Source organism: Condylura cristata, unplaced genomic scaffold (assembly GCF_000260355.1).
Source record: "Condylura cristata isolate star-nosed mole 26May11 unplaced genomic scaffold, ConCri1.0 scaffold00015, whole genome shotgun sequence".
Classification (NCBI taxonomy): Eukaryota; Metazoa; Chordata; class Mammalia; order Eulipotyphla; family Talpidae; genus Condylura; species Condylura cristata.
Window position 1 is genome coordinate 8,098,684 of NW_004567116.1, and position 16,787 is coordinate 8,115,470.

General features: G+C 48.9%; 3 protein-coding genes across 6 annotated transcripts in view; 1 reads left to right on the forward strand and 2 right to left on the reverse strand.

The window, feature by feature from the left end:
* Positions 1-2,614: 2,614 nt before the first annotated feature.
* Positions 2,615-7,004, reverse strand: NDUFS3 (NADH dehydrogenase (ubiquinone) Fe-S protein 3, 30kDa (NADH-coenzyme Q reductase)). Its single transcript, XM_004682814.1, has 7 exons — positions 6,865-7,004; positions 6,689-6,754; positions 5,484-5,581; positions 5,132-5,281; positions 4,151-4,276; positions 3,875-3,994; positions 2,615-2,863 (listed from the first exon to the last, which is right to left on the reverse strand). The coding sequence occupies exons 1-7, from the start codon at positions 6,926-6,928 to the stop codon at positions 2,696-2,698; spliced, it is 792 nt and encodes a 263-aa protein (XP_004682871.1). The 5' UTR covers positions 6,929-7,004; the 3' UTR covers positions 2,615-2,695.
* A 6-nt stretch (positions 7,005-7,010) lies between these two features.
* KBTBD4 (kelch repeat and BTB (POZ) domain containing 4) lies at positions 7,011-11,539 on the forward strand. Of its 4 annotated transcripts, none has more exons than XM_004682815.1 (4): positions 7,011-7,094; positions 7,963-8,580; positions 9,379-9,485; positions 9,941-11,539. In XM_004682815.1, exons 1-4 carry the CDS (start codon positions 7,076-7,078, stop codon positions 10,799-10,801), a joined length of 1,605 nt encoding a protein of 534 aa, XP_004682872.1. In that variant the 5' UTR covers positions 7,011-7,075; the 3' UTR covers positions 10,802-11,539. The 4 variants fall into 4 exon arrangements, with proteins under 4 accessions (XP_004682872.1, XP_012580952.1, XP_004682873.1 ...); XM_012725498.1 differs by having other exon boundaries at positions 7,057-7,199; positions 7,902-8,580; XM_004682816.2 differs by having other exon boundaries at positions 7,057-7,199.
* Positions 11,540-11,676: 137 nt separating this feature from the next.
* Positions 11,677-16,787, reverse strand: part of PTPMT1 (protein tyrosine phosphatase, mitochondrial 1) — a 12,527-nt gene continuing 7,416 nt past the window's right edge. The window contains exons 2-4 of the mRNA XM_004683561.2: positions 16,656-16,756; positions 13,639-13,830; positions 11,677-12,192 (exon numbers count right to left, since the gene is read on the reverse strand). Coding sequence (XP_004683618.1) covers positions 12,034-12,192; positions 13,639-13,830; positions 16,656-16,756 — 452 coding nt within the window. The 3' untranslated portion in view covers positions 11,677-12,033. The remainder of the gene's footprint in view (positions 12,193-13,638; positions 13,831-16,655; positions 16,757-16,787) is intronic.

The window sequence follows — 16,787 nt, forward strand, 5'->3', positions numbered from 1 at the left end:
GGTCCTGAGCTCTGTCTTGACTGCGCCGCTCTGATCTGGGGCCCGGAGGGAAGGTCGTGGGCAGAGGGGGGTTATGTCCCGTTCTGGGGGAGCAAAGAGGTGGGAAATGAGTGCAGCCTGCGACCTAAGCCCGGAGGCCTCCCTTCCTGGCCCTTTCCACGCAGATTCTCTGACTCCTCCCGGTTCACCTGATCCTTTTTTTGTACCCGGTGACACCTGGCGACCTCACTGGGGGTGTGGGACCTGCCTACCTTCTTACAGGGGGCATGTGGGTGAGATGAGCGGTTGTACCCAGCTGCTCTGACTCTCACCCTCTCACGATGGGGAGGGTTATTTGCTCAGGCCAGGGGTCAAAGCCCTTACTTTGGACTTTGGACAGACTCCAAGGGGCCAGGACAGAGCATTTCATGGCCGGAGCTCTGTGGGGTCGGGCTATGCCAGCCAGCCTGTCTCAGGTCCTTCCCAGCTGCGTTCACTCAAGGGTGTTCATCTGCTTGTTAAGAGGAACCAAAGGCTTCTCACCCCAGTCTCCCCAAAAGGTAAAGCTCCGCTACCTGCTTCCCTCCACACCTCCAGATGGCCAGTCTAGCCCGAAATGGGGCCTTGAAGACTCGGGGACCCCAGAGCTGTGGGTTTAAACAAATCAACCTAAATTGGACTGGGTGCTGAGCACTTACAAGGTTCCTATAGATTCGCACGACCTGCAGAGGTAAGAGTTGTAGGATCTCACCGGACCTTACTCGGAGACAGCTTCCCTGGCAGTCTGAAGTCCAACCCTTAATTCTCAACCCTGACTCCCGTCACACATTGCCTGCAAGTGCTGCCTGGACTCAGAGGCTGGGCTTGGCCCCTAGATGGGAGAGGAGTAAACTGGGGTCCAGGGTGAAAACCAAAGACCCACACACAGTGGAAAGAAGCAGGTACCAAATGGAAGCTGCTGCCCAGGATGGGTCGGTCTGACCTGGGTGTGGGGTGGGTTTGGCAGGAGGAAAGGGAGTTTAGGGGAAGGGTGAAGGCCCAGGGCCATAGAGAAGGGGGCTGGCCCTGTGGACAAAGCCCTTGCACAGGTCCTGGAGGGACTCACAGCCTGGGTATGTGGACGCCAGTTCCTGCTTGTGCAGCTGTCTTGTGACTTCCAGCCCAGCCCAGCCCAGGTCTAAGGAAGGGGAACTGTAAGAAGGGATGGGCCGGGTTCTGGGGATCAGGGAAGGGAGCAAGAGTGAGCTGGGGGGCGGGTGAGCATTAAGCAGACTCATGCTGGTTGTCCCCCTTTCCAGGCCGCCCTCTTCACCCTTGAGTTTAGGATCCTTTGTGCACTCCCACTCTTGTGTCCCAGGTTGAAGAAAACCTCAAATAATTGCTTCCTGCATCTCTACTACAGGCCACCTCCCTCACTGAACTGCAGTGTTCCAGTCACGCCCACAGTGTTGAACCCCCTGCTGCTTCCATGTTCCCTACTTTTCACCACTGTTGCCATGGTAAAGAGGGAGGGGCTAGCCTCGGCTTCCCAGGGGCTCTGTCTCCCCAAAATATGGAACTACTTTTAAAGATGTATCTATTCATACAGAACTGGGGTACAAGCCAGAGGTGCAGGGGTGGTGTGAGAGGCTTCACCAAAGACAGAGTGGGGGGCAGAACAGGCTAACTGACGAAGTACACTGCTGCCGGGAGCAGTGGGTGGGTCAGGAGAGGTCTGCCGTGCCATGTGGATCACTCCTGGGGCTGGGGCTGGAACTCGCACTGAGGTGGCTGTGGCCAGCTTGCAGTGCTGCGTCCTAACCCGCTGTGCCACCAGGGAGGGCCTAAAATGTGGAATTTTTGCTTGTTAACGGTAGGAACATTGCTCCCTGCTTGTCAGGGCCTCCCAGTTCCTACCGAGATGGGCAGGATGCTTACTTAACAGGGAGAAGTTGGTAGCAAGAGCTCTGGCTTGGCCCTCCAAGGTATGAAAGAGGTCAGGCAGAAACAAGATCTTGCTATCTCTCCTCACCCTCAAGGTATCCTGCATCAGTGCCCAGTCCCTGACGCCAGCCCAGCCCAGCCCAGCCTCCAGGGAGCCTCTCAACAGCCAAGAGCTTCAGCTGAAAAGCCAGGTCCTTCAATGCATGGGATGCTGGGTGGTTGGAGCCACCAGCTTAAACAGAATCCAAACCAGCTCAGGGAGTTTGTCCCCTGAAAGACAGACCTGCAGCTCCTGAACATCTTTTGCCCCAGCCCTGGGACATGCTCTGCTAGCTTACAGCAGTCTCAGCTCAGACCAGAGTCCTGAGAGATTTTCTGAGCCCGTGTGTTGGGTTGTTTAACCGCAGGCAACATGAGTGGGTGTTCCTGCTCCCATACAGGCCCTGGACCCATCAGCTGCCACCAGTCTGCTGTGATAAGCCCATCCTGAGCCCTGTGGACAGTGAGAACTTTGAATTTCAGCTGCAGAATCTCTCTAAAGTACATCCAGCCGGTAGGTCGTGAAGCCCACAAATGCACCAACTACTTCATTCCACTAAATTAAGATCCCCAATTTGGCAGTTTTTCTAAGGGGGCAGGGAAAACCCCCTGTCTGCATCTCCCTGGTTCAGAGTCAAAGCTTCACTTCTATCCTTGATAAGCACAGAGAGTAGTGAGTCTCGAAGTAAGGTTTTATTTACACAGACACACAATTATAGAAAAGGTGCTTTCAAGGAGTCACGTGCTTCCCGAACTACTTGGTTTCGGGTTTCTTGTCACCAGCTTCAAGCTTGAGACTCTCTGGGGGCTGGCGATAGGCAGGGAAAGCTTCCCAAGGGCTGTTCAGGTCAAACTTGCGGAACTCCTGGGCCAACTCCACCGGCTCAGCCACCACCCGCTTCACCTCGTCGTCATAGCGCAACTGCAGAAGAGAAAGGTGGGCGTGCGTACGAGGAAGGCCCGTCAAAGTCACTTTCCCTGCCACCAGCGGCTAGCTCCTCTCCCTTCGCCGCCACCGTCCCATGAGCTCGGAGCTCCTTTTCCAGCAGAAACCACTCTTCTCACCTACCCACCCACTCCTAGGTAAGGAGGCGGTGAGCATGTGCCCAGTATCAGGAGCAAGTGAGTGGCTAAAAAGGGTAAATCCAAACTGGCAAGACTCGAGTTCAGGTCCTATGGCTTTGGCAGGCCTTTCCCTATTAGACAACCAGTTCGATAACTGAGAAGAGTCAGGTGTTAGGAATGCTAAATACTAAGAAAAAGGAGCATGTGGGAACGGAAGGGAAGGGCTGATTGCCGCCCTCACAATCCTAAAAAGTCACTTTGCTACAAAATCACGTGTGTGTAAGTATAGAATAGATCATCTCTCTGCTAATGAACGACCTGCAGCGCGCGGATGGCAGAGTACAGCAGTGGAATTCTTTGTAAGGCCCTCGTGGCCACGTCATTCTCAACACCCCAACATTTAGTAGAGCCTTCCTGTCAGCTGTTTTCTTAAGAGACCCAGGCAGGGTCAAACGAGTGTCCACTCCTATATCATGGGACAGACATGGTCCCCAATGACCATCACAACTGAGCATTGTAATACACTGGACTGCACACGCACGCACACAGGCACGCACGCACACACACACACCCTTGGTGTACCAGAAAGCTACACACACACCCCCCACACCCCCCCCCCACCTCATTTGGTGTACCAGAAAGCTAGTGGTTAAGTACAATTACTGCTCTCATTCTGCAGATGAGAAAACTGTGCCAAAGAGAAACTAAGCAGAAACTTGGCCCCAGATTACAGTAACAGCACAATTTGCAGGCAGAGTCAGTACTCTTAAGCCACCAAACCCACAGGCCGTATTTCCTGCCAAGCTTATGCTCCTGTAGGTTTCCAGCTGCCCCCTCCCCGCCGCTGCCCCAGCTCCGAAGCTCCTACCTCAACATAGCCAGACAGGGGAAAGTCTTTCCGGAAAGGGTGTCCCTCAAAGCCATAGTCTGTCAAGATCCTTCGTAGGTCAGGGTGGTTAGCAAAGAAGACTCCAAACATGTCCCAAATCTAGATTAAAAAAAAAAAAAAAAAAAGGCTCTCAGGCACCCAGTCCATCACACCACGACAAAGATGAGGGGCTGCCCTACAGCTGATAGATCGGCAGCGTCAACCAATCCTACAACTCCAGCCCAGACGCAGGGCCAACCATGTGCGATAACTCACCTCCCGCTCATACCAGTTGGATGCTTTGAACACAGAGACAGTGGACTCAATGGGTGTCAGTTCATCTGTATAGGTCTTCACACGGATCCTTGAGTTGAAGCGCAGAGACAGCAGATTGTAAACAATCTAGGGAGAACAGAGGGAGCTGCAGGACCATGATGGCCACAAGGTGAGGGCTCAGAGGCGAGTGAGTCCCTCAGTGAAGCATCAGTGAGGATACAGGGTAGGTTATGGCTCCACCCTAAAAATCTGCCCTCTGTCCTGAAGAGTAAAACCTCAAGATGCTCCTATACTTACAATTGCTTCCAAAGGCCTCAGCCAGGATGCAAATCAGCACTGAATTAACACGTTCATCTTTGTTCATGCTCTTTCCTTTGTCTGGGGTGTTTTCCCCCAGCCCCAGTCCTCACTGGGCTAGTGTCTGGTGTCCTGGCCATCCATTAAGACTCAACACAAGCATTCTATTCTCTTTCCACCAAAGAAATTTCCCAGATACCTGAGTGCCCTTTGTGTTCTTACAGCACGTCTAGCACCCCAGGTTTGCATATTATTACAATGAGTTGATTATGTGTCCTTCCTCACTAGAGTGTAGGACTCCTGGAAGGTAGATACTGACTCTTAATCCCGGGATCTGGTAAACAGTGGGTGACAGAGATTATCGTCAGTTAAATGGACTAAGAACTTCCGTGCCATATGATCTACCTATACTATCTCATTTAATCCTCACAACCGGCACATAAGATAGGAAAACTAAAACTCAAAAAGATCATAAGCAAAATGCTTGAAGTCACACAACCTAACAGTGGCAGAAGCACAGATTCAAACTCAAGGGCTGCCTGATTTTGAGACCCAGCTGTAATATCCTGTTTGACCCAAACTGAAACTATGGGGGTAACAGTTACCACAAATAGTTGTTACCCTAAAGTTGTCCTGTCCCCTTTCCTTCCTTTACTCCCCAAATTCTCCAATTTCCTGACTGACCTCAAAACGGTTCTGCCGGGTGGGAATGTCCACTGCTGTCAAGTCAGCCAAGGATTTGAACTGTGCGTTAGTGTGATCCCTGAGGAAAGTCAGCACTGGGATGACTCCATCAGGATGAATGCAGATCTCTAACTCATTGAAGCAGGACACCTGCAGCATGGAAGGAGAGGGGAGAAGGAACAAAGAGCCACTGAGGGGGGCAGCTAACTTCGGCTGGTTGAAGGCAGAGAAAGAAGCCCAAATTGGGATGGAAGAGTTCGTGGAGGTTTCTGTGACACTAGGCTAACCTCCTCCCACATACCCTGAGAACACAATTCTTTCTTGACCCAGATCAAACAACAGTGAGAATTACCTGAACTTGCTGGACATACTTGGGCAGGATTTCAGCTACATATTCTCCAAAAGCTGAGAGCTGCTTGTGGGCTACATCATCCCGGGGCCTGACTGTGGCTGCAAGGAGAAGGCAAATTTAACAAAGGAATGGAGTGGCAGCAGCAATCTGGCACCCAGTGTCTTGGGCTTGTAAGGGGTTCTGTTGCCTAAAGTAGTCTGCAGAACCTTGAGAAAGGTGAGAGTGGATGTTCTTCTTCCAGGGAATATGAAATGATGGAAACTTGGGGGAAACGCCACCTAGGGAGACTCTCCTTATTATGCAGCTGAGGTGTCTGCCGCTTCTCAGACACTTCTTCACTCACAGCGAATGAGTGATGACCCACCTGTCTAGTTCCTAAAGGGACAGAATCAGAACTTTTGCTTCTCTGTAACTCCCCAGCACCTGATTCACAACAGTTTCTCAAGCGAAGAGCTTATTCGGGGTAAAGGAGCCCCTCAGATTATCTAGTTAAAACCTCTTTTTGCTTTTATGGTTGCATAAGTAGGGAGAAACTGAATTCCAGAAAGAGCTCCGGAGGTCAGGTATTCTGACTTCCAGTGGGCTTAAGTTGACGGTTCCTTCCTTATCTCCATACTTTCACTCATGTAACCCTAAATTACTGACCACCCCACATATCACGGGCTTCAGAATAATGGTTTAGCATCCTTTGCTGTTGGCGGCTGGCAGGTTGGCTCTGTCACTCAAGTCTGGGGCTCTGGGAAAGTTCATTCTCTGAACTGTCTCTTGATTTGCCCAACAGCGTGATATCATCTAGGTGGCAAGAATACTGTGAGGACTTAGTAAGCTCATTCACTAAAAAGCTCCGCTAGGCGTCCGGCATACATTACGATATATACTTACTTAATATGAACTACTATTCTAACAGGGCTCTGCAGCTCAAAGGTTGTTCCTGTTCTCAAATAGCTGTTTATTCTCCAAAAAAGGGAATCGTGGAAAGGAGATCGCACCAAGAGCAGTAAGGGCCGTAGCACAGAAGCCCTAAGGACACAGTAAATGACGGATTCTGGGGTTCGCTGCAATCAGGTTTTCAAGGACGAGCAGCGATTTGCCAGGAGGTCGAAGGGAAGGGCATTCCAGGGCAAGGGCACACATCTGACGAAGGGAATGAAGATGAAGGAGCCCCCGCCTGCAGTCCCGAAAAGGCCCGGCCCGCACATACTCACGGCGCGTGTCGGCCGCAGCGCTCTCCTTCCTCACCGGCAGCAATAGCGCCGAGGGTCGCCCGGCCACTGCACGGGAGATAAAAGGTACAGGAACGCAGAGTCAGGCCCGAGGGGCTCCTTGCGCCCCGCGCGCCAATTCTCGTCCCCCAGCTCTCAAGCGGCTGTCCCCTGCTCACCCCTGGTCCGCGCCACAGCCCCCAAGAACCCCCGCCACCAGCCCCTAGTCGCCGCAGCCGCCATGTTTCCCGGATGCAGACCCGGCAACCACAGCCAGCCCCACAGGACACGGAGCCCCAAGGGCACGGACCGGAAGCGGAAATGTGCATCAGATCTTCTTCCGGGCGGACGCGGGGCCGGAAGCAGAAGTTCCGGAGTCCGGGCTTCGGGATGAAAGGAGGGAACGCAGGTGAGAAAGCGAGGAAAGCAGGTGGGGAAACCGTGAGGTGAACGCGGCCCTAGTTTGGTGTGCCAGAGGCCGGAAAGAAGGCGAGGACCCTAAAGAACCAGACGGGTGAGAGAGAAGGGGCGGGGGCTCCGGAGTCCACATTCCACACCCCTCCCCCGCTGCCTAAAGCCAAGCTTTCGACGAAGGCCGGCGGGCGGGAGCGTGCTCGCGGGGGGAGGGGAAGAACGGTTTCCCTAGCGACGGTTTCCCAGACTACTGCAGGCGAGCGCGACGCTGCACGTGGCCTCGGGCCTCCGCGTGCCCCCAACTGAGGACGGCTGGTATCTGTTTCAAGTTCTGGGACAGTCTTGGGCAGTCATTAGAGTGAATGGGGGAAAGCTCTGGAAAGAGCAAATTTGGGGCTGACTGATGCCCGAGACCAAGCCTGATATAGGAAGGTGTAGACTCCACGGAGGTGGGACTGGTGGGGTTTGTCTGCATCCCCAAGCCTCACTAGTTTTATGCCCAAGAGTTATTTGGCTAGTACGTTTTTGCCAGATTTTTTAAATCATAGGCTTCCTTCAGTCCCTCGCTTCCGTGTGTTGACATAAATGCCAAATCTTTTATTACATCGCAGAAAGGAGTAGCCTGTTTTTTTCTCAGGGACGCACCCAAACAGGAACGTTTATTGCTTTAATTAGGGGTGGGGTGCTGCCAGAGGAGAATGGACCCAACTATGTTGAAGAGGAGCATTTGTCGGTCAGGATTAAGGCCAATTTGGCCCCACTTTAATCTCACTTTTCCCTCCTCCCTCCCTGAATTCGCCAGTTGGATTCTTATACGGTGGCTGTGGATTCCCTAAGTTACTCAGGGTAGTGTTGCCTTGCAGACAGCTGGCAGAGAGAGACGTTGGCTACCATGGAATCGCCAGAGGAACCTGGAGCATCCATGGATGAGAACTACTTTGTGAACTACACATTCAAAGATCGGTCACATTCAGGCCGTGTAGCTCAGGGCATCATGAAACTGTGCTTGGAAGAAGAGCTCTTTGCTGATGTCACTATTTCAGTGGAAGGCCGAGAGTTTCAGCTCCACCGGCTGGTCCTCTCAGCTCAGAGCTGCTTCTTCCGGTCCATGTTCACTTCCAACCTGAAGGAGGCCCACAACCGGGTAATTGTGCTGCAGGATGTCAGTGAGTCTGTTTTCCAGCTCCTGGTTGATTATATCTACCATGGAACTGTGAAACTTCGAGCTGATGAGCTGCAGGAAATTTATGAGGTGTCAGACATGTATCAGCTGACATCTCTCTTTGAGGAATGTTCGAGGTTTTTGGCCCGCACAGTGCAGGTGGGGAACTGCCTTCAGGTGATGTGGCTAGCAGATCGGCACAGTGATCCCGAGCTCTACACTGCTGCCAAGCACTGTGCCAAGGCCCACCTGGCCCAGCTGCAGAGCACAGAGGAATTTCTCCACTTACCCCACCATCTACTCACTGATATCATCTCTGGTAAGTTGAGGGAGGGGGTCACATGCTAGCCAGCTACTTGGGTGTGGAACTACAGGAGAAAAGACCCTCAGGCTTCCAGGTATTAGATGACATTATTATTAGATTTATTTATGTATGCATACAAGAGCTGGTACAGGCCAGAGATACAGAAGATGAGAGGATTCACCAGAGACATAGTGGGGAGCAGAACAGGCAGATCAGGAGAGGTCTGCTGCACCATGTGGGTCAGCTTCCTGGCTGGGGATCAAACTTGTGCTGCAGTGGTTGTGGACAGCTTCATAGTGCTGTGCTATAACCCATTGTGCCACCAGGGAGGACCCTGCATTATCATTTTTGATAATAAATTTAGACATTTTCTGAAAGAGGTTGAGCTGAGACTTAGTATAGCTGTCAGTCACAGAGGAAGAAGCCAGTAAAAGGTAGTGCTGAGCTATGTCTACGTGTTCTCATTTGTTTTGAACTTTACATAGACTTAGGGCTGAGCTACCCAAGTGATTTGATGATGAGTTAAGGTAACTAATCAGTAATTTCTTAAGGCCAACTTTAACCACCCTGACCCTTTGAGGTCTAATTATACTTTAGGTTTAAGTTTTGTAGCTCAGTAGATTGGCAACCGGGAGTACATCAGACCATCCATTATGATTAAAAGAAACAAGGCAACTGTCATTAACTCCCCTACACAAGTGTCCATTGTGGTAGTCTAACAACGTGATCTATATCTTTAAGGCCCTCAGCTCTATATTTCCCTTTCTGATTGTTGACTTACCATTGACCATGCTTTTCCTCTGGCTCTCACAGATGGAGTTCCATGCTCCCAGAACCCAACAGAGGCAATAGAAGCCTGGATCAATTTTAATAAAGAAGAAAGAGAGGCTTTTGCGGAATCACTTAGGACTAGCTTGAAGGTAAGGCAGATTTCTTGGGTTGGGACACCATAATATCCACGTACTCTGGTCATCTATTGGCCTGGCCTCTTTAGTAACTGGTGAATAAGTTGTCTCTGGTTTGAAGTTGATTAGAAGTGGGGAGGAGGACTCATAATTGAGGCCAGAAGCCACCAACCTCTAAACTGCAAAGCTCTTTGAGTACTGCTTTCATCACTACATTATTAATCCTAAGCACCTTTTCTATAAAGCCCTAGCGCCTGATTTTTTTTTTTTTTGTAAGCTGGAGGGATGAGTGCAGCAGTATTTCTACTCTATCATAAAATGCCTAAAAGAAAGCAATTGGAATATTACAGTAACTAGAGGGAAGTAAGTTAGAGTAAGAATGTGGTCCAGGACCTTAAGGATATGCATTTCAGCTGAGCCTTGGCCTAGAAGGGGCAGATAACCGTTTATAACTTTAATTTTGTCAATAGGAAATTGGGGAGAATGTGCACATTTACCTGATCGGGAAAGAGTCATCTCGTACTCACTCGTTGGCTGTGTCCTTACACTGTGCTGAAGATGACTCCATCAGCGTAAGTGGCCAGAACAGCTTGTGCCACCAGATCACTGCAGCCTGCAAGCATGGCGGAGACTTGTATGTGGTGGGAGGGTCCATCCCACGGCGCATGTGGAAGTGCAACAATGCCACTGTGGACTGGGAGTGGTGTGCGCCTTTGCCTCGGGACCGGCTGCAGCACACCCTGGTGTCTGTGCCTGGGAAAGATGCCATATATTCACTGGGTGGCAAGACACTGCAGGACACCCTCTCCAATGCAGTTATCTATTACCGGGTAGGTGATAATGTCTGGACTGAGACAACCCAGCTAGAGGTGGCTGTGTCAGGGGCTGCTGGTGCCAACCTCAATGGGATCATCTACTTACTAGGGGGGGAGGAGAATGACCTGGACTTCTTTACTAAACCCTCCCGACTCATCCAGTGTTTTGACACAGAGACAGACAAGTGCCACGTGAAGCCCTACGTGCTGCCCTTCGCGGGCCGCATGCACGCAGCTGTGCATAAGGACCTGGTGTTCATCGTGGCTGAAGGGGACTCCCTGGTATGCTACAACCCCATGCTAGACAGCTTTACCCGGCTTTGCCTTCCTGAGGCCTGGAGCTCGGCCCCATCCCTCTGGAAGATCGCCAGTTGTAATGGGAGCATCTATGTTTTTCGGGACAGATATAAAAAGGGGGATGCTAACACCTACAAACTTGACCCTGCCACTTCAGCCATAACTGTCACCAGAGGCATTAAGGTGCTGCTTACCAATTTGCAGTTTGTGTTGGCTTAAGGCTATGCGAAGAGCCGCTAGCTTGCCCTCTTCCCCTTTTTAGCACCTACCTACCCAGTACCAAGTCCCATTTCATACTGTGGTTTTGGGGGGGGCACATATTAGAAAAGCAGCACCTTACCCCTTCTCTGAACCCATAGGAGTGTCTTTTGGGGCTTTTTAGATTGCTGCTGCCGAGCTGGCTGCGTGCACTGAGTAGGCAGCCTGTTCTCTGCCACCCCCGGTCAACCCATGTCTCACTACAGATTCTTCAGAGCACGTGAGCCTCTCTTCAGCCCTTGGGCACACCCTCCCCTCTTTCCCTGATCAGTGTTAAATAGAATCACCCCCATCCCCATCTCAAGGCAGAGGGAAAGATGCCCGGTCTTCCTTTTTTTCTGTAGCCTGCAGAGTGGCTAGTTGGTAAGTTTTCCACAAAGAATTAGGTGTTAAGAGTTTTCCTTCAGACTTCGGTTGAGAGAATGGACTAAACTGAAGGTGTCCTTCACCAGCAACAGTCAACTCCAGAATTCTGAATATTCTGTCTCTTGTTTTCTCATGTATCATCAGGAAATGTATACTTTGGTTTTATTTTTGGCTAACTCCAAGGGGTAAGCCAGAAAGAAGTAGAAAGGATTATTTCTGATTAATAGCAGAAACTTTTTTCAAACTCAAATACGTAAGGTCTCTACTCTTTAAATAGCTCTAATTACGTCAAGAGCTAAGAACTGTTCATACAAATAAAAGTTTTTGAAGGGATATATGTGTTTGTTTTGAATTCTGAAGACATGACTTCCAAGGGAAACCACTTACTGTCACATTTGTCTCAGCCAGCAGCAGTTGAATCCCATGCATGTCTACATAGGGGATCCCCGCTCTGAAAGGAGGGCGCCGCATAGCTGGCACGCGGGCAGCAAGCCAAAGCCAAGCATGCCCCCTCTCTTTTCCTGGTGTTGCATGCTTTTAATTATGGTGCTAAATACCATTATGAACCATGGTAGGTGTGCAATAGATTTATTTGACCCTATTTAATAAGTCGTTTCCCTACCTCTTTATACCCGATGAAGTGAAGCCACGCTAATCTTTTCTAACCACACAACAGTGTTATTTCAGAAAAATGAAACAAGACAAGGGAGGACAATTATCCGTTACTTAGCAACTTCTGCAATGTCAAGTCTGAGCTTAAGCTCCCACGGTCCTGTTAACAACTTTTTCTGTAGCAAGCAGGATTGTCTTCTTTCTTTGCATGTGTTTCATGTCTGTGATGTGTGATAAGTTCCCCCCTTCGCTGCCTTTGCAGTAATCTCCTTGTGGAACTCTTTGAGAACTTCCATCTGGCCGGGTCTGATGTGGATGTGTGACCGGATCTTGCTGATAGCTTTTACAGCCTCCTCTGGACTCCAGTTGTTCACCTGAAGTAGTACAGAGTCGGGAAATCAGCAGAGAAAGTAAGGAGCAGGAGTTCAGGTGTACTTGACCCAGTAGCAGGTGCTAGGGCTCGCAGAATCTTTTTTTTTTTAAAACAAGGCTTCAATGCCAGGGGGTAGCTAAAAACCATACCGCTCACATAAATTACAAAAAACACCCACTCAGCCAATTTGTCCCATAGTCCTGTATAACAGACTAGCGGAAACAAGTCCATCTTTCTGCTTAAATCATAGGTTGAGCATGGGAGTCTAAGTTGGGCTTGTCTAGGCCTACTAGATGGTCTTTGAGCTGGACCACTGGTTACAAGATTTTCCTGAAAAACTACAGTTTTGTTTTTATGCACTGTGTCCATGGCTAGAAAAATGCACTTTATAATTTATTTTGATATTTATTTATTTATGTATATAAGAACTGGGGTCCAGGCCAGAGGTGCTGGAGGGTGAAAGGATTCACCAGAGACAGAGCAGGGGGCAGAACAGACAGACTGACTGAAATACACTGCTGAGAGGAGCAGTGGGTGGGCCAGGAGAGGTCTGCCATGCCTTGTGGGTCAGCTCCCTGGCTAAGGATAGCTTCATAGTGCTTTAACCCGTTGCTGAGAGGGCCCAGCACTTTATAATTTAACAAGAAATGTTATCTTTGTGTCCTCGGAATACTTACTGGTTTAGAACTCAATAAAATACAGATTTCTAGCTTGCGGTTCAGTTCTCCCTCAGTGCAAAATCTCCTGAAACCCCGTTTCCAAGCAGATATTCCTAATGACCAAAGCTTCAGTATTGTTAAGTCCTATACTCACCAGTCAGCTATAACACAAGGAGGTCAGGCTGATTATCTTTACATTTCCCTTTTCCTTACACTTTCCACAACATGACTTAGTAAATGTCCTGCAGGGGTAAAAATGAGTCAAGTGGGGGCATGTAATGGAATATTGGACTAGAGTATTTGCTTCTAAATATTTAAAAAAAAACATCAGCCAGTCATAGCTAACCAACAGACAGAGTTCCATTGGATTATTTGTAGAAATAAATGCCCAGAACTTTACTCTGAGATACTTGAAGAAATCTGAATACTGTAGAGCTGTAAGTGATCAGCACTACTGTCTACAGGACTAGATTTTCTGACACGCCATTTCTAACAGATGCTTCTGGCCTTTTGCTGGTGTTAGCATCCTTTGCAATTCCAGTTTTTGAAAGCCTATTAAGATGAATTTCTCATAAAGCTTCATAACAAATTCAGTTTGAGGGAACAGAATCAGAGAGGGGAGCTACTTTTGCCTACGGACACACAGCCGCAAATGGCAAAGCCAGAGTTCAGTCTATTGCCAAGCTCAGGTGCTTTCCACACTCCCACGTCTCCCAAGCCTGAAATAGGGAACATGGCTCCTTTCAGTAAAGCCTGGTGGTAGAGACTATATTCTAGATCTTTCTTACCTGAATCAGGTACGCTGCCACCATAGTAGCGCTCCTGGAGCGCCCAGCTTTACAATGCACGTAGACACTCTGACCCCGCGACTGGTACTTGAGAACAAACTGGACTCCTCTGCGGAGGTTAACCAAGGTTGGGATTCCAGTCATGTCGACTGTGCTGAGCCGCAGCTGCTCAACTCCAACTTTTTTCCACTCCTGGAACCAGAGGATGAAAAAAGTCTGCTGTTAGTATGAAGATGGGCCCTCAAGAAACAGCAAAGCAACAAGGAAGCTTCAGGGGTTACGACTGAATATAGTGCTCACTGTTTTCTGAAAAAGTAAGCCCATTTCAGAAAGTCTTTAAAATGGCTGACCTGCATGGCTGGTCCTTCCTCAAAGAATAGTTGTGCTGCTGAGTTAGAATTATGTCCAAGACTTAAAGTGTTCTTAAAGTAACCTTTGGGTATCTGGATCTTTAGTTGCAAAATACTAGCTGTACAAAAATACAGCTAGGAAAGACGTGTAACAGCAATAATCTCATTGCCTGTGCAGTGATTGAACAACAGGGTGGCAGTTGCTGTGTTTTGCAAGAGCTTTGTATTTCTCTCGCACTAAGACTCCTTTACTTACCACTTTTTTTTAGTGACTGATACAACTTTAAAGGGTTACCACTTTAAAATCAAACTAGCACACCTGCCTTTGTTACCACCTAATGCAGTGTTACCACCCAAACAGAAGAACAGAAATAGGAGACAAAAAGTACCTGTCAAACTGGCCAACTTTACTTTGTGGTTTTTTTTTTTAATAATAATTTGTTTTTACATAATTTTGTACATTTTTTTTTATCTCAATTGTAAGCCCCATGGGTTTCCCACCACCAAGTCACCCATGTGCCATCACCATAGTCCAGCGCACTTCCCTCCCCCCACTGTTTTTGATCCCATTCCCCACTCCACCCCCGTAAAATGACTGTGGGTTTTTAAAAAAGATATAGTTTCTTATGCATACAGGAGCAGGGGTGTAGGCCACAGGTGGGGGTGGAGTGAGAGGATTCACCAGAGACAGAGTGGGGAGCAGAACAGGTAGAGCTACTAAAATATACTGCTGAGGGGAGCAGCCGGAGAGGCAGGAGTGGTCTGCTGTGCCATGTGGGTCAGCTCCCCACCAGGGATCGAACTCATGCTACAGTGGCTGGCCATAGCTTGGTAGCACTGAGACTTTAACCTCTGCGTTAGCAGGGGGGCCCTAGGCAACTTTATTTTTGCTTTCAGATTTTTCTGCCTCCCTCACATTTTTTAAAATTTAAAAAATACGTAAAATATTTAAAAATAGGCTTCAGTTAACTCTTAATCATGTCTTTATCCCCAACAACAAATTTTATGCCTGAATGAAGTTATTTTATACCGCTCATGAAATTAACAATAGAAACAGTGGTGTCACGTGTGGCTGATGCATTTACCACACCTAGGAAATTTGCTAAATATTCAGATTCCTGGACCTTATCTTAAAGCTCCTCAGTCAGACTCTATAGCGATTAATTATACCTAGAAATCTGCTATTTTAAGATTGCCATATGACTTTGAGGCATATTAAAATATTAGAACTGCAGCCTTGGAGGTTTCGTTTTAGGCCAGTGGGATGATACAGTCACATCTTACAAATATCACCGCTTCATACCCAGAGTCTGAGCAGTTTTCAGGATTCTTCTTGTCCCACTGCACTGACTACACAAAGGAACATTTACCATCTTGATTAATAACTCCTGAGGCTTGTAAAAGTACTTTGACAAACCCAAGGAACCATTAGCCTCACTTAAAATTGTATGCCATTACTAATCAATTTTTTTTTAAGATTTATTTATGCATACAGAACTGGGGTACAGGCCAGAGGTGGTGAGAGGATTCACCAGAGACACTGCAGGGAGCAACAGGCGGACTGATGAAGTACACTGCTGAGGGGAGCAGCGGTGGGTCCTGTCAGAGGTTTGCTGCACCATGCCCCACTAATCAACATTTTAAGTGAGTTACATATTTTTAAAATTTAAAAAAATGAGGTGAGGGAGGCAAAATAATTACAGGTTGAAGTAACATCTTCAGGTTATATCAAGTAAGCAGGAAATGTTTAGTGCTAATAGAATCAAACACATCACATCAGCGACATCCAATAGCCATTGCAGACAGTTTCAAGCACTCACATTTAATGGAAATCGTATTTTAGGCCTGAACTTGGTTGTGCTAAAACTTTGGATTTCCACTCTGATCGCTAACCTATAAGTACGTTTCCTCAATCAGTACCCTGTACAGGTTTTCAGTGGGTGGCTTTATGATAAATTTAAGCCTGAAGATGGCAAGTGAGGTGAGAGCTTTGTTCCCTAAGTTTCTAGCACCTTAACAGTTCCTGATCCTAATCTAGTGCTCGGCAAGGGCTTCCCTCGTGCTACAAGGGGTTAAGTCTCAGCACTACGAAGCAGTCGGCAGCGCAGAGGGCGTTGATCCCCAGCCAGGGAGCTGACCCACGTGGCGCAACAGACCTCTCCGGTCTCTCAACTGCTCCCCTCAGCAGTGATTTCAGTAGATCTGCCTGTCCTGCTCCCCATTTGTCTCCGGTGACTCCTCTCATCACCACCCCACCCCCACCTCTCTGGCCGACACCCCAAAACTTGTTAAGAACAAATAAAATAAATCTTAAAGTATGGGCTGAATGAAATCAGCAAGCCATAAAAAAGTTGCCCTGCAGTTTAGATTACAAAGTTCAGTTAGAGTTAAGAATACATCCGTGCGCTAAGAAGTAATCCGACTTTATCAACTCTACTTTCAAATATCTTTCTCATCGGTTTCAGTTTCACAATTTGTTTCCACTTCTAGCCGTAGTCTTGTGAGTTTAGAGGGCAAGGCCCCTCTCAGTCGGCATAAAAAGAAAGGCTGGGGTACCCACTTTGGGGGCACGGTCTCCTGCCACGCCCCCTCCCGGCCCCTCCGGCGCCCCCAAGCCCAGGAGCATGGGGGCGCCCCCGCTCCCCCGACGCGGGCGGGGCCCCTCACCTTCGAGGAGTTGCACAGAAACCTCGTCTCGTACTCCTCGTTCATGGTGATCACCCCGCGCACGTTCTCGTCCTGTACCAGCTGCCGAGGCAAAGAGGGGGCTCAGCAAAGGGGGTGGGGGCGCGGGCCCGC